This window comes from Eriocheir sinensis, chromosome 40 (genome assembly GCF_024679095.1).
Source record: "Eriocheir sinensis breed Jianghai 21 chromosome 40, ASM2467909v1, whole genome shotgun sequence".
Lineage (NCBI taxonomy): Eukaryota > Metazoa > Arthropoda > Malacostraca > Decapoda > Varunidae > Eriocheir > Eriocheir sinensis.
This window is the reverse complement of record NC_066548.1, coordinates 7582266-7597000: the sequence shown is the minus strand read 5'-3', so window position 1 is coordinate 7597000 and position 14735 is coordinate 7582266. Positions and strand designations below refer to the sequence as shown.

The 14735-nt window shown below is 44.9% G+C and overlaps 2 protein-coding genes across 2 annotated transcripts; both read right to left on the bottom strand.

Annotated features, from left to right (window-relative positions):
- LOC127009309 (DNA-directed RNA polymerase II subunit RPB9-like) lies at positions 1-2663 on the bottom strand. Its single transcript, XM_050882261.1, has 3 exons — positions 2556-2663; positions 1517-1648; positions 1-562 (listed from the first exon to the last, which is right to left on the bottom strand). The coding sequence occupies exons 1-3, from the start codon at positions 2649-2651 to the stop codon at positions 407-409; spliced, it is 384 nt and encodes a 127-aa protein (XP_050738218.1). The 5' UTR covers positions 2652-2663; the 3' UTR covers positions 1-406.
- Positions 2664-7046: 4383 nt separating this feature from the next.
- Positions 7047-12439, bottom strand: LOC127009307 (serine-aspartate repeat-containing protein I-like). Its single transcript, XM_050882259.1, has 2 exons — positions 12236-12439; positions 7047-11903 (listed from the first exon to the last, which is right to left on the bottom strand). The coding sequence occupies exon 2, from the start codon at positions 11469-11471 to the stop codon at positions 7707-7709; it is 3765 nt and encodes a 1254-aa protein (XP_050738216.1). The 5' UTR covers positions 11472-11903; positions 12236-12439; the 3' UTR covers positions 7047-7706.
- Between the last annotated feature and the right edge of the window lie 2296 nt (positions 12440-14735).

The window sequence follows — 14735 nt, the reverse complement described above, 5'->3', positions numbered from 1 at the left end:
TTAGTATTCAAATGGTTTAATACAGTTTGTAAAGTACACATGGTGTAAAAGATCAAGAGTGAATTCCTCACTGAATGATACTTGGCTTGTGAAACATTCTCATCAAGCAGACAATAGAAAAAAAGGTAATTAAGTATATTAAGGAAAGAGTCTGGTGGCCATAATTGTGTTACACATTAAACTTAGTTCTTAGAAGAGGAAAAAAATAAGTTATTTTTTTCTTAAGTTTTACATTAACATCTTTTTAGTCTTCCTGTCATTTCCTCATATACAAGTACCTACATACATTACCATTTTTCATTTGTGAGTTTGAATACTAATATCCTTAAGTTCCACAATCCTTGAGAGGGCAGACTTAATTTCAAAAGAAATACAGCATATAGTAATATTTGTTTGCATATTCATTTCACTCAGTCCAGCGATGCACACATTCAGTATTACAACAAACGTAGTAGAGTCTCATTTCATCTTCAGCTCTCCTGGTCTGGGCCTGGAAGAACACAGCATCCCTGGAGCTGCAGCGTGGACATGGGTGGTCATCTGTGCGCGGCAGTGTGGGGTCCTGTCGGAACAATGTACTCAGTTTACTATACATCACCAATATCATCATTCCCATTGGTCAAAACATACATATGATGTGAAAACACTATTGAATAACAAGTAAAAAGCCCTCAAGCTAAAAGGAGGGTATATCTTGAGCACACAATATTCTGGTCTGTTGATTTTTTCTGATCAATCTATATCTGCTGCCTTGCTTCTTCAAAGGAACTCAAGGCAAGGGGGAGGCCACCACAGAAATTTTCCATGTGCTGCATTTGCATGTAAACAATGTTCCCTCTTGGAGAGTACATGCAAAACAGAGAATATGTGCAGCATAAATGGGGTTCTTGAGGAAAGCATATGGTTAACAAGATGGGTTGATGAGAGTAATGCAGAGGTGTACAGGGTATGGATGTGAGGAGAGGGAGGTGTTGAATGTGGAGTGGTGGAATGGGTAAAGTGAGGCTCATTGAGATGGCCTGGACTTAACCCATCCACTGCGACTGGCATGGATTTGGCTTTCACTGGTAGCCTGGAAACATATAGTCCCAGGTCTTTCTCTGCCTCTGTGGTGGATAGTGGGGTGTTTCCCATGTGGTATTGGTATGCTTGATATCCCCTCCCAAGGTGCATGACTTGACATTTTTCTTAGTTGAATTATTGTAGCAGCCACTTTTTGTTCCATTCCTGTAGCTTGGTGATGTTTTCTTGTAGGAAATCCACAGTCAAGAGGTTAAAAAAATGCAGAATGATGATTTTGTGAAGAGGATTTAGGAGTTAATAAGAGGGCAGGGTGGTAGGGAGACCATCAGACAGGACTGAGGAATACTTGAAGGGCAGAGGTGTGAGAGGGTGTGTGGTGTTGCTTTGTCCACCACCCTATGAGGAGAAACAGGACACCAGAACTAGAGAGATAGGCAGAATTAATAATCACACCAGGCAATAATACTGACAAGGGGATGAAAAAGATCTTTACCTGTACAACCTCTGGGCTGATGTGTCTTAATTCATCGATTTCATGCATCAATTTGTTGACATATATGCAGTTGTTTTCAGTGGGCATTTTGTAGTCACAGTTACGGCAGGCATACAGCAATATTTTGTTTTCCTGTAATATAAAACAATAGCTAAAATATTCATATGGTTGAAATTATATATAAATTTATACTCCTTATGCTGTTCACATATTTAGGTTTCACAGACCATGGACTCTGACTAAGTACGTAGTATATAATATCTCTGCCAAGCTTCAAAGATTAAATTAAATATATAGCATATTTTTATAGTCTTCTACAGAGCTCATTCTTTTAAAGTCAATATAAAATCCTAATATGCTTCATTACATGGCAAAAGGTACTAATTAAGCAGTAGATTTGGTGTTCTTGGCAATCTTATTTCAGTTGCATGATAGCTCCCCCTCTTGCTGAAGAACCTCAGTATATGACTAGGATAACTAATAGGTTCCAATCTCAATATATCTGTAACACCCCCCTTCCTCAACACTTGTCATATGGCTTGCTTGGCTGTATCACTTACTGTCTTACTATGGAGCTGATGAGATTTTTTAACATTCTTCAAGAGATATAAAAATGTTTCAATAATTGTTTAATACTTGAACTGTAGTTGTGTGTGCTAGTCACCACAAATATCTTGCAACATTTAAACCTCTACGTGAAGCCAAAGCGGCACATAAATATCAGCGTTTTCCATCCCCAGAATTGTTTGATTTCATTTTGTGGCATCTGGTAACACTCCTACTCATAAGCAATCACAAAGGCAGCCGAAGTTTTGTTCCAGCACTTTCTGAGCAGCTGTAGGAGGCAGATGTATATGCGATAAAGATTAAAAAAAAAAATAAAAAAAAACATGACAACTTGTCTATTTGTTGCAGGATTCCAGCCATAAGCTTTATTGGCATCCACTTAGTGTTTTCTACTCAAGTTCTGAAAAGATTATATACTCTAATGGAGCATGCAATATATAAACCAAATTATATGAACAATGTAGTGACATACTTTGTCCTCCTTCGGGTACAACATGTTGTTGCACTCCTGGCAGAAACGGATCCCAATAAAACCTGGTCCTTCACTACCAATTTTGCCTTGACTCATGGCGGCTGTTAACTGAAAAAAAGTATATATCAGAAGAATAGATTTTTAAGTGCCTAAACATTATTAAATAAAGTGGTAAATAGTTTTGATGGCAAAATATTAATATAACTATTATTTCACTATCTTACCAATGTGATATTTTTCCAAAACTTTATTTTAAGTTTATTCTAATAAATCTGACATTCAATTTCTCTGTGAATTAAGTACATAAGTTACGAACAGCTTTTAAAACTACCCAACTTCATCTTAACAATGTAAGATAAACTAGATGGTAACCTGTTCCCACCAGATTAGTTGGTTGTGCCTCCTTACCTCAGAAATAGGTTAAGGAAACCTCAAACCTTCCTGAACAAAGCACACATTGGATTCTCCATGAGAAATAAATAAAGTAAATTTGCATAGGTTACTAACTATGTCACCTTTATGACTGGCTCTGCACAGGCTGCTCACTCCACCCAAGCCACTGCAAACAGTGAAGCCATATATTTAACTTATAATATTAACAAGAGGGTAGCCACCTCTTGCGAAGTTAATGCTTACAATATGGATTCATTTTTGGACCCTGACTGCAGTGCAGTAACAAATGACTTTCGGAAAATAGAAGGGGGGTCGAGGAGGGGCATTAGGTTGTTAGTTTAAATTTATACGGCACGCAGTGTGGGGCGGTGGAACTACGCAGCACAGGACGGGACTGGGCGGAGGCAGGGGTGGTAGCGAATGGCAGCAGGCGGCAGCGGGTTCACAACAGGCATTGAAAAGTCAATCATTTGTTGATTTCCGGAAAAAATATACTATCCTTAAGGTACAGCTATGGTTGAGCATAGGTGAACTTTTGATATTTTACCCCTTCAGCAATTCCTGCATTTGCATGCTAAAATTATTCAAAAACATCCTAGAAAAAAAAAAGTCCCTCTACTGTCACCTACTTTTGGCCGTTTAAAAGGACAGGGGTTTAACCCACTGACGCGCCATAGGCCTGTATTCCTGGGTATGTACGGGCTATTATGCCTTCTTCTGAGGCTGTGTGCGCTCTGTAATATGTTCACATAGGGTGGAGCTGGCAACACCGAGAATCAAGAGCTTTTTGGAAACCCTAAAAACACTACCTTCCTCCTACCAAGCAGAAACCTAAGTTCCTGGGGGTGGTGACCTGCCCTAGGCAAGTGTGACTGGCGAGGAAATAGTTGACACAACATTCTCTCTGATAAAATTTTGGTAAATTTCCAAATTGTAACCCATGGGACACTGTTGGACGAAACTATTTTTTACTGGTAGTTTTCAGTGCTATGAAATAGTCTGCAAATTGTGTCTGTCACAAATCTTTAAATAACTAATTAAATGAAACTTTTCAATGCCTGTTGTGCACCCGCTGCCGCCACCGCAAAATACCTCACAGAGAGATTCAACATGCTTGGTGTTTCCATATTTCACTCACCACTCACAAAGATCACAAATGGACAAACTAGAACAAAACCATGCTTGGTGGACAGCAGATCGACTTATTTCTACAAGGAGGTATTTCTCGCAACACCAGCCCACATACTGGACCGCCACTGCCATGTCCAGTCCTGTGCTTGGTATTTCCGCTGCCCCACACTGCGTGCCAAATAAATTTAAACTGACCAAACCTAACTTGACATAACTTACCTAACGGGGGGGCATCGCCCCCTTTCTATTTGTGACAGAAAAGCAATACAGCAGTGTGTTGTATGGATACAAACTACGGTAAATCTTAAGAATTACCACTCCACTCCCCCAGCCCCCCCTACCCCCCAGCGCCAGTAAAACCCTTTCCGGGTCTGGTGAAAATGGCCTTCCAAATTTCCCTAAAAAAAAAATAAATCAAAAAAAATCTAAAATCACTCATTTTTCTTTTTGTAGCCGGTCGCGGGTTCGATCCCCAGCGCCAGTAAAACCCTTTCCGGGTCTGGATTGATTTTTCGTGTGTAGGTGTGGTGAAGGGGAGCACCGAGACGCGACGCCCCGTGCTGGGCCACGCCACACACACTGCCTGGCGGCGCCCTGACGCGGCCCTCAGGACAGCTCGGAGCGAGCCAGCCTGTGTCCGCCAGGCAATATTTATGAATTTATTCCACTTTGGGACAATGACTTACTTGATGTCCGGGCTGAAAGTGAAAAGAATATTCCCGAGCGGCCCTCGGCGGCGAGAAATCTCTTGGTGGTGGTCTTGGTCTGGGCGGCGGGGCCCGGGAGGCGTAAACAAACGGTCACTGCGAGGGGAAGAATCACAGACACAGACCCGACCCAGCAGTGCACCACCTGCTGGGAATCAGTGCCAAGAAAATGCTCTGTCACCTTGTATATTAGAGCTCTTCCGAGGAGAGACAGGGAGAGATATGTCAGGTGTCTCGCGGAGGACGTTGAGTGTATATATATATATATATATATATATATATATATATATATATATATATATATATATATATATATATATATATATATATATATATATATATATATATATATATATACGCAATGCAAATGAGCTCCGAACTGCTTACGGAGCAGTGAAGCGGTTCCACTCCGTGCCGCCTTCGAACCCAAAGGTGAGCACTAAACGAACAGCAGGTGGTCACCTAATTTCAGATATGAATGGACTGAGAATTCTTTGAGCTCAGTTCATTGAGCAACTGTTCATGACGGACTTTTCGAGCGTGCAGCTCTCGGGCACTGTGTTACAAAGAGTGGATGCTGCCTCACTCACTTTGTGAGTCACAAAGTGTGATGGCTCTCGAGACACTGCACGAGAAGGCGAAGCTCTTGGAGCTTCTAGTCTCCTGACCCAGGTGTTTGGAGGTTAACTTGATCAAACCGTATAGTTTGTTAGTGTGTGGGGCGAGGACATTGAGATATTGGAAAATCTCACATATCTTGGTAGCTAAATGCATAACAACATCGATACCTGTCCAGGAGACAAGTATTCGGATTTTCAAGTCGCTTGTGCTTCTGTCTTACTCTGTGTGTGAAATATGAAAAATATATTGTGACGAAGTAGCTGTCAAATGGGCGCTTACTCCATGAAACTGAATCAAGGTCTTTTGGCTGCATAGTCCTTGAACGCCAACACCGGCTATACGGGCATGTGACACGCTACACTTAAGTAGACCCTGCTTGCCAGATTGTTTATGTAAGAGAATCCGAGTGGAGACTGCAAGGAGACATGCTCAGAGGGACCCCCAGGGTTGGCGGGGGAGGGCGGGGAGGCCACGCTGCCCCCGGCGTATGCCCCCATTGTTTGGCTGACTGAGCACATCGTCATTACTTCAAACCGGTGAGAGCATTACTGCTTTCATATATTAGCGCAGAAAAGATTTTCAGTTAGTCAAAAATATTTTGGATTTTTTGGGAGTTTAACATATGGTAGTCTGAGCGTACATTGCATGCAGTAAGAGATATGAGGACCAAGGTGTGTTAAAGTTTGCCTCGGTGCTATGGGCTCATCTTCATTCATTCAGTCAGTCCGTTTCTATCCCTTTCTCTCCTTTCGGTCGGTGCAATCTTTATCTCCTTTCCCTTCAGTAATTCCATGCAATCTTTAGCCCCTTTCCCTATTCGTACATTCAGTAAGTGCCATCATAGTCCCTCCCATCTCATTCAGTCCCTTTCCATACATTCAGTAAGTGCCATCATAGTCCCTCCCATCTCATTCAATCCCTTTCCATACATTCAGTAAGTGCCATCTTAGTCCCTCCCATCTCATTCAGTCCCTTTCCATACATTCAGTAAGTGCCATCTTAGTCCCTCCCATCTCATTCAGTCCCTTTCCATACATTCAGTAAGTGCCATCTTAGTCCCTCCCATCTCATTCAGTCCCTTTCCATACATTCAGTAAGGGCCATCTTAATCCCTCCCATCTCATTCAATTAAGGCATCTTTATTACTCTTGCCTCATTAGGTAAAAACTATCTGCATACTTCACACTCTCTCTTCCATTCAGCCCGGTAGTCTTTATTCATCTTTCCCTCCCATCTAATAACCGTACCTTTGCCGGATATCAGTACAGGTCCTCAATGTACATATGTTCTAGTTCTTGTTTGTTTTGATTTTTGACACCATACTCACGATCTGACAATGATGGTGCTGGCTGTGGCTACGCCTATAATTCAGAGACAATTATATATTTTTCTTTATACGAGTTGTTCCTGTGGACTGGTGTTTGGCGGGGGGTTCTGACAGTCTTCAATGCAGTTCTTACGCAATTAATTTTTTTTTACTTTTACATCTTTGAAATTCCCAAACAAACAAATATAAAAAGTAAAGGCCTGAAGAATTTACTGCATCGAGAAAGAAGAGTTGTTACACATTCTTTTCATTGTTTTAGTAGTCATTCCAAAGCTTTCGATTCTTCCAGAAGGCTGTAAGAATCAAGTCATGTCCGATAATAGTATTTTTATTATAAAACTGTATACATAAATAGGATCTTAAAACGGCTACGTTATAGGGCCTCGATTTAGGAGTTTTGTGGTGTCGGGTTTGCGTTTTACATCTGTTGTGTCCGTACGTAGCTGTGGCAGAAAACTTATGTACAGAAAACAAATAGCGAAAAAATATATATAGTGTTCTGGTTATGCTGCTTTTACGTATACATCCTGGTTCTTGGTGTGTGTGTTGGGGGGTGGGTGGGTGGGTGGGGAGTAGGTCTTGGTGGGTGTAGGTAGGTGGGTGAGTGGGTCTTGGCGGGTGGGTGAGTGTGGGTGCCCTTCTTTAGAGTCCTGTTGTGCTGTGTGTGTTGGTGTGGTGGATTCCGTCTCGCCTAGTGTTCGGAGTGGTGTAGGTTGATGGGTTGGTGGGTTGGTCGGCGTCACCGGGAGGGAGCGGCCCTGGTAACTGAGCTAAATAGTTTAACAGATACTCCACAATACATGCACTGTTACCAGATACATTCCATTGAGAACTGAATATAGTTACAGAAATTGAGCTAAATATCTACGTCGGAAATATACTCTCTAGAAACAACCTCTCTCCCCTTCCTTCCTCGCCCTCAAAACAAGTCGAGGAAATACGTCTTTGGCGCTGGGACGTGAGTTACTGGCGTCAGTGGCTCGGGGTGGTGCCAGCGTCCTCGTCCGCTTCCTGCCCAGGCTCGTGCACGTTCAGTTTTACGACGTTGGTCTTCATCGTCTGCGTCTTTTCCTCCGGCGTCGTGTCCTTCATCGTCGTGGTGGGCTCCTCCATCACACCCTCCGTCGACGCTGCCTTCGTGTCCGTTGGTGGCTGGAGGGTGACCGGTCCTTCGGGGAGGATGCCGGCCATTGTGGTCATAACGAGGTCTCTCAGGGTCATCACCTCTGCTGTCTCCTGGTTACTAAGGGGCTGTGACGTGACTTCATCATTTTCGTCTTCGTGGTGGTCAGCAGGGTCTTCCACTACAGTTTCTACATGATCCGAACCATCTTTATGCATAATCTCGTGTTCATCGTGGGCCTCGGTCTCGTGTGCTTCTTCTATCCTCTCGTTTTGTTCTGGTTCCTCATGAGTTGCCGTTGGTTCTTCAATGTGGTAATTTTCGTGAGTCACATGGTGGGAGTTGTGGTCCTTGGGTGCGGTTGTGGTGGTCTCCGTTTCAGGTTCAGATTCTGCGTGTGAGTCAGATTCAGGTTCCTCATTGTGTGTCGAATGGGATTTCTCCTGATCAGTTTTATGTTCTTCTTTCGTATCCACTTTCTGCTTAGTTGTCTTTTCATCTTGTTTTGTTTCCTTATTTTTCGAAGGCACTGGCGCCGATGTAGCACTGGGGTCTAGTTTCATATTTTCCATTGTTTTGATTTTGATGTCGGGTTTCTTCCCAGTCATTGCAATTGTGGCCTCGATGTCGAGCTCCCCATCGCCTGAGACACTCGGGACCTGCTTCACCTCGGACTCGTGATGCACATTGACCTCTTCGTCTGCCACTGGGACTGTATCCGCGGACTCAGTTTCGTGATCTTCAGTCGTGGACGTTTCCTCTGTATGCTTAGTCTCTTCGTCCGCCCCAGCTTCATCCTCATCTTCAGTTTTTGTTTTTGACTTGTCCTTTTGCGGCTTATGTACTTTCTTTTCATCTGCTGGCGGGGGAGACTCCGTGGAATCCTCAGGCATGTGTTTGTCATCCTCCTCCCCATGTTTCGTGTCCTTTTCTGTATCTGATGCATCCTTATCATGAGTTTCGTCCTGCTCTTCTCCACTCGTATCTTCCGTTGACACTTTGTCGTGGGAATGGCTGTGGTGTGTTTCTGCTGTTGCCTTTACCGTTGACTCTGATGTTGATTCACTTTCATTACTTGTGTGTTCGTCGTGTTCCGGGTGTGTTTCCTCCTCAGACGAGTCATGGGTGGGCTTGACAGTCAGGTGGTCTGTGTGTGGAACCTCCGTCACGTGGTTCCCGTGCTCCTTACATTCATCGGACTCCTCCGAAGACTGGCTTGCTGCATCGCTTTCCTCCTCTGACATTGTTGCTGTTGTTATTGTTGCCGGTAATCTTGATTGTTTGTCACCAGCCTCAAATTCAGAATTATCCTTGTCATCTGTCTTTCCCGTGTTTACTTCTAGTCGTGAGTCAGCCATCACCAGTGATTCGCTCATGACTGGTTGGTTTCCGTCACCGTGAACCACCCCTTCCACCACCACAATCTCCATATTGCTTCCTCCCCCCACCACCAGACTTCCAGAAACCTGCTGGGTGTCGGGTTTTACAGGTGTGGAAGTCTTCTCAGGTTTGAGTTGCTGGTCCCATGCAGCTTGTTTTCGTTTTAGCTCATCCAGTTTGTCCAGAGCAGCCTTCATCTCCGGAGACTCCTTACAGTCGCAGGGTTTCTCACTGTCAGGATAAGTCAACTTCTCCGTCGTGTTTTCAGCTTTTTCATGCGTCTTGTGTGAGTCTGAAGCCAAGGAGTCGTTCTCATGGGCGTTCTCTTCCTCATTGTCACTTGGTTCTTTCACATCGTCCTCGCCAGGCATGTCGCTCCTCAAGTAGACGTTATTCTTGAAGTCGCTTGAAATGCTTGTGAGTGGCGTGTCTGTGGTCGGTGGCTCCTGGTGCTCTGTTGTCTCCTGCTCCATTGTTGCGTTATGGGCCCGCTCCATGGCGAGGATGGCTTCCAAGTTGGCATCTTCGTGGGTTCCTTCTTCTGTCGTGTGGCTTTCCCCCTCGTGGTCGTGTGGGATGCGTGTCTCGTGCAGTTCACTTTCGCTTCCCACCTGTTCATCAATTTCCCCGGTTGAGGTTTCGGTTTCACTAATTTCATCTTTGCTCGGCTCTGCTAAGTCGTTCCTTCCCTTACTTTTTGCACTGGCGTCTTCGTTATCTTCGGTGGTCGACTTGTTCGTGGTTTCGGAGTTAGTTTCGTTTTCGGGTTCGTGTTTTGAAGGTTCAGTTTCCGTTTCAGTGGCGGAGTCGGGTGCTTCAGCTTCTGCCACGCCTTCGGTTTTATTCTCCGTGTTGCTGGGCGCTTCGGTGGCCGTGGTTGGCTCGGTTTTGGCCGCAGTAAATTCACTTTCATGTTCAACTTCAGGTTCCGTCTTTATCTCGCTTTCCTCTGCGCCAGATTCTTCGGCGTGATGGTCCTGCGCGGAGTCCTCAGGTTTTTGTTCAGACGGAGCCGCTACTTCAGTATGAGTAACAGATTCGCTCGCCGAGATAGGTTCACTTGATCCTGTCTTCGCCTCCGTGTCTGTTGTGGATTCCGTCGCTGCCTTGGGCTCCTCTGCTGTCTGGGCCTGGGGTTCACTTGGTAACATTGTCTGGGTGGTAACCTCAGATTCAGCCTCTGTTGTGGTTGGCTCTGGTTCTGCCTTTGCCTCACCTTCTGGCTCTGGCTCAGATTCAGATTTTGGCTCTGCTTCCGGTTCTGCTTTTGGATTTGGTTTCGGTTCGGCGTTTGGCTCTGCTTCAGTTTCAGTTTCTGGCTCTTGTTCTGGTTCTGTCTCCATTGTTTGTCTCTTCTCTGGCACACTTTCTGTCGTGGATTCATCATGCTTTGCCTTGGATTCATCTTTTGGCTCTGGCTCTGGTTTTGCCTCCGGTTTTGGTTCTGCCTCCGGTTTGGGTTCAGCTTTTGACTCATGTTCTGCCTTGGCTTCTGGTTCTGCCTTTGACTCTTGTTCTGCCTTGTGTTCTGGATCTGGCTTTGACTCTGGTTCAGCCTTGGGTTCTGGTTCTGCCTTTGACTCTGGTTCTGCCCCTGGTTCAGCCTTGGGTTCTGGTTCTGCCTTTGACTCAGGTTCTGCCCCTGGTTCAGCCTTGGGTTCTTGCTCTGCTTTCGGCTCTGGGTCTGCCTTTGGCTCTGCGTCTGCCTTTGGCTCTGGGTCTGCCTTTGGTTCTGGTTCTGCCTTTGGTTCTGGTTCTGCCTTATGTTCTGGTTCAATCTCTGGTTCCGGTTCACTTTCGGGCTCTGATTCTGTCCCTGAATGTCCCTCAGTTTCAGCTTCGACTTTTTGGCCATCCGCGAGGTCAGGGTGCGGGCCAGCGTTCCTCTGCGGCCTGTCGTCTGAACCTTGAGTCTCTGCTGCTGCTGAGGATGAACCCGCCGCTGCTCCTTGAGCCGTATCATTCTCACTTTCCTCTTTCTTTCCGTTCATATCAGTGGCATCATCATCGTCGTCGTGGTCCTCGTCGAGGTCTTTATCTTTATCTGCCTTTTCACCAGTAGATAGATTTTCCTCATCCTTTGTCTCTGCAGACTCACCATCACTTCCATCGTCTGTTTCCGAATTTTCAGCTGTAACGAGATCTCCAGCCGTTGCCGCTTTGTTTCCTGTTGCTTTCTCCTCGCCAGTCGTTTCACTTCCATCGTTGGTCGTGCTTGCAGCTTCCTCGGCCATCGGTCTACTTCCTTCAGCTGTATTTTCAGTGTCGTTCACCGCCTCCTTGTCGCTTTCAGCCGTCTTATTTTCCTCTCCATCGGCTTTCTTATCTTCGGGTGCTGTTTGTGATTGGATAGCATCTCCCTGGTCTATACTCTTTGGCGATCTTGTATCCGACGCATCTCCTTCGGTTGTGGATTGGTCAGAAGCCTCGGCTTGGGTGGGTTCGTTGTTGGAGGCGTCGCCTTGGGGTTCCTCCGCCGCCCCCTCGTTCGTGCCAGGTGTGGACTTGCTCTCCTCGACTCCCGCAGCAGCGTCCTCAGTAGCGGCTGATTCTTGAGGAGTGGAATCTCCCTCCACAGCAGGAGCTGCGCCACTCTTCTCCTCTGTTGGCGCTTCCTGTACTTCAACTGTTTGTTCCGTTGTCGCAGGCTGCGTCTCTGTAGGTTCCTGTAAGAACATTAAATGTAAGAAGTTGAAAAGATTAATTGCTTTACTTTCAAACCTCAATAATTACAAGTTAATTAATCATCAAATGATGCTTAAATATTTTTTGCCGAAAGTCAGGTCAGGACAGACCAAACTCCTTAAATACATATTTCATAAGGGTTAATGCTAATACCTGAAGGTTGCATAATCGACAATAATTCTTTGTGCACATATTTAGGATATAATTATTTACTAGAATTGGAAACGTTATTCAAATGAGTTTTAGAAACGACATTCCTGGACATCATATTTAATCCCACACGTGGATTGCGGTGAAAGAGAAATATATTTACCTGCCCTGGAGAGTCGTCGGCCTCAGCGGGGGGCGGGGAGGATGACCCCTTGTCCCTCCCGAGGAACTTGGACACAAGTTTGCCCTGCAGCTGCGGGGCTGTTGCGGGCTCCTCGGCATCGCTGGGATTCTTGGACGGCCGAGCAAGCGCCAGGCCCCCCGCCGCCACCACCACCGTCGCCTGCGGGAAAACAGCGGTCAGTTAACAGCACCCTAATAAACCCACGGCTCTCATGATCATTGCCGCACCATTAAAATAAGGAAATTCTTCTAAATTGCACTGGCCCCGGGGCTTAGCCTTTAGGCCCCCCTCTCCTTTATGAACCTCTGCGTGACGGATTACTCTGCACGAGCACGTCACTGCATCGCCCTGGCCACCAGCCACCTAAGTTCTTATTTAGCCTACCATCCATGCATCTGTAAATAGGTAAACAATGCCATTAGTTACCTTGACTACCACTTTCCTACAGTCAATTGGCGGTGCATCTGTTAACACGCCGGCTAGTCACGAGGCAAAGCTGTTGTGGTGTGTACTGAAGCGTCAATACAGGAATGAAATAACGCACGAAAATACCTATTTACAACACCTTCGTTTTCGTTGTTAGCATAGTTACATGACCTTCCAGAAAAAATCATTAGGAGGACTGTTATGAGACGTGCTCCACCTTCCCTTCCTTCTCTTCTCCCCTTCCCCCCCAGGTCCTCCTCCTCCTTTCCCCTCCCCCTACTCCCCCAACCCCCCCGGCAGCCTTGGCCAAGTCCTTGCATGCGTCGACGTTCGGCCTCGTCCGAGCCATGGCCAATTTACAAATTTCGGGTCCGTGACGACTCGGCGGGTTTATTGATGTCCCGCCGCGCTCTCCTGCGTGGCGGGGAATCAATGAGCGGTCAGTGCTCGGCGATACTCAGGCCGCGGGAATTCTTGGCTCGCCGCGTGGAGGAGTGTTTGTGTGGCCTGACTTTCCGCCGCGATGGAGAGTTCCCGGCGGCGGTCTTGTTGTCTTGTTAGTGGGTTTATATTTAGGATTTTCTTTGTTTTTCATTTTAACTCAATGGTTTATACGTTGTATGTGTTTTGTATCATTTTCTTTCTTTGTTTTTCATTTTAACTCAATGGTTTATAAGTTGTATGTGTTTTGTATCATTTTCTTTCTTTGTTTTTCATTTTAACTCAATGGTTTATAAGTTTATGTGTTTTGTATCATTTTCTTTGTTCTGTTTCTCATTTTTACACATTCATGATTTACACATTTTGTATTGTTTTTTTTTTTTTTTCATTTTTATTCATACGTGATTTAGATGTTGTATTGCACGTGTTTTGTATCACTTTGTTTTTCATATACACTTAGATACATGATTTACAAGTTGTATTTTTGTATCATTTGCTTTCTTCTTCTTATTTTTACTCGGATACATGATTTACCCATTTGTATTTTATGTATTATTATCATTTTATTTGTTTTCATTTGTACGGAGATATATGCGTGATTTAAAAGTTGCATTGCTTGTATTTTTCATCATTATTTTTATGTGTGGCCTAAAAACTAACAAAAAAAATGGGGGATCACGAACAAAACAAAAAGAAATGAAAAATCACCCGGCACGTTTTTTGCATTTGTTTCTTTGTCTTTCTAAAGCGTAAAAAAATTGCGACGTTATGTGGACTGTGTGTGTGTGTGTGTGTGTGTGTGTGTGTGTGTGTGTGTGTGTACCCTCGCTCGTGCTTTCTGTTCATAATTACGATACGCCATTATCCTTCTTAAACATCTTTCATTATCCATTCCTTTTCTTTCATTTCTCTTCTTTCATTCTTTGTTCTTTCGCTCCTTTTCTTGTATTCCTACTTTTCTCGCGTTCTTTCTTTCCTTTCCCTCACTCCTTCTCTTCCATCCCTTTTCTGTCATTCCCTTTCTTTTGTTGTTTTTCTTTCTTTATTCTTTCAATCCTCCTTTCCTTTCATTCCTTTTATCTCTCCTTTTCTTTGTTCTTTTCTATTTCCTCACTCCATCTTTTCTTTTAGTCCAGTTCTTTCATTCGTTTTCTCTTTTAATTCCTTTTTATTCCTCTTTCATTTCTCTTTTCTCTTTCTTTCCTTCCTTCCTTCCTTCCTTCCCCTTTCTTCCTTCTTTTCCCTCCTTTCTTTCTTTTCCCTCCTTCTTTCTTTTCCCTCCTTCTTTCTTTTCCCTCCTTTCTTTTCCCGCCTTTCTTTTCCCTCCTCCTTTCTTTTCTCTCCTTCTTTCTTTTCCCTCATCCCTTCCTCCCTCCCTTCACCACGTGCGCCACCTTCCTGAACCTAAAACTTTAAACACCTCACAAGCACGGAGTCGAGGCCGCGGGCGACTCACTGAACTGCGTCTCAGGAACAAGGAATTAGCGGGGCCTCGAGGCATCACGGAGCGCCCTTATACGAAGAGACGCCGCGCCGCCCTTGACCGAGCGTAAGAATCGATGGCGGGCGAGTCAGCATGTGCCGCAGGGAGCCTCGTAGCTGATAACTTCCC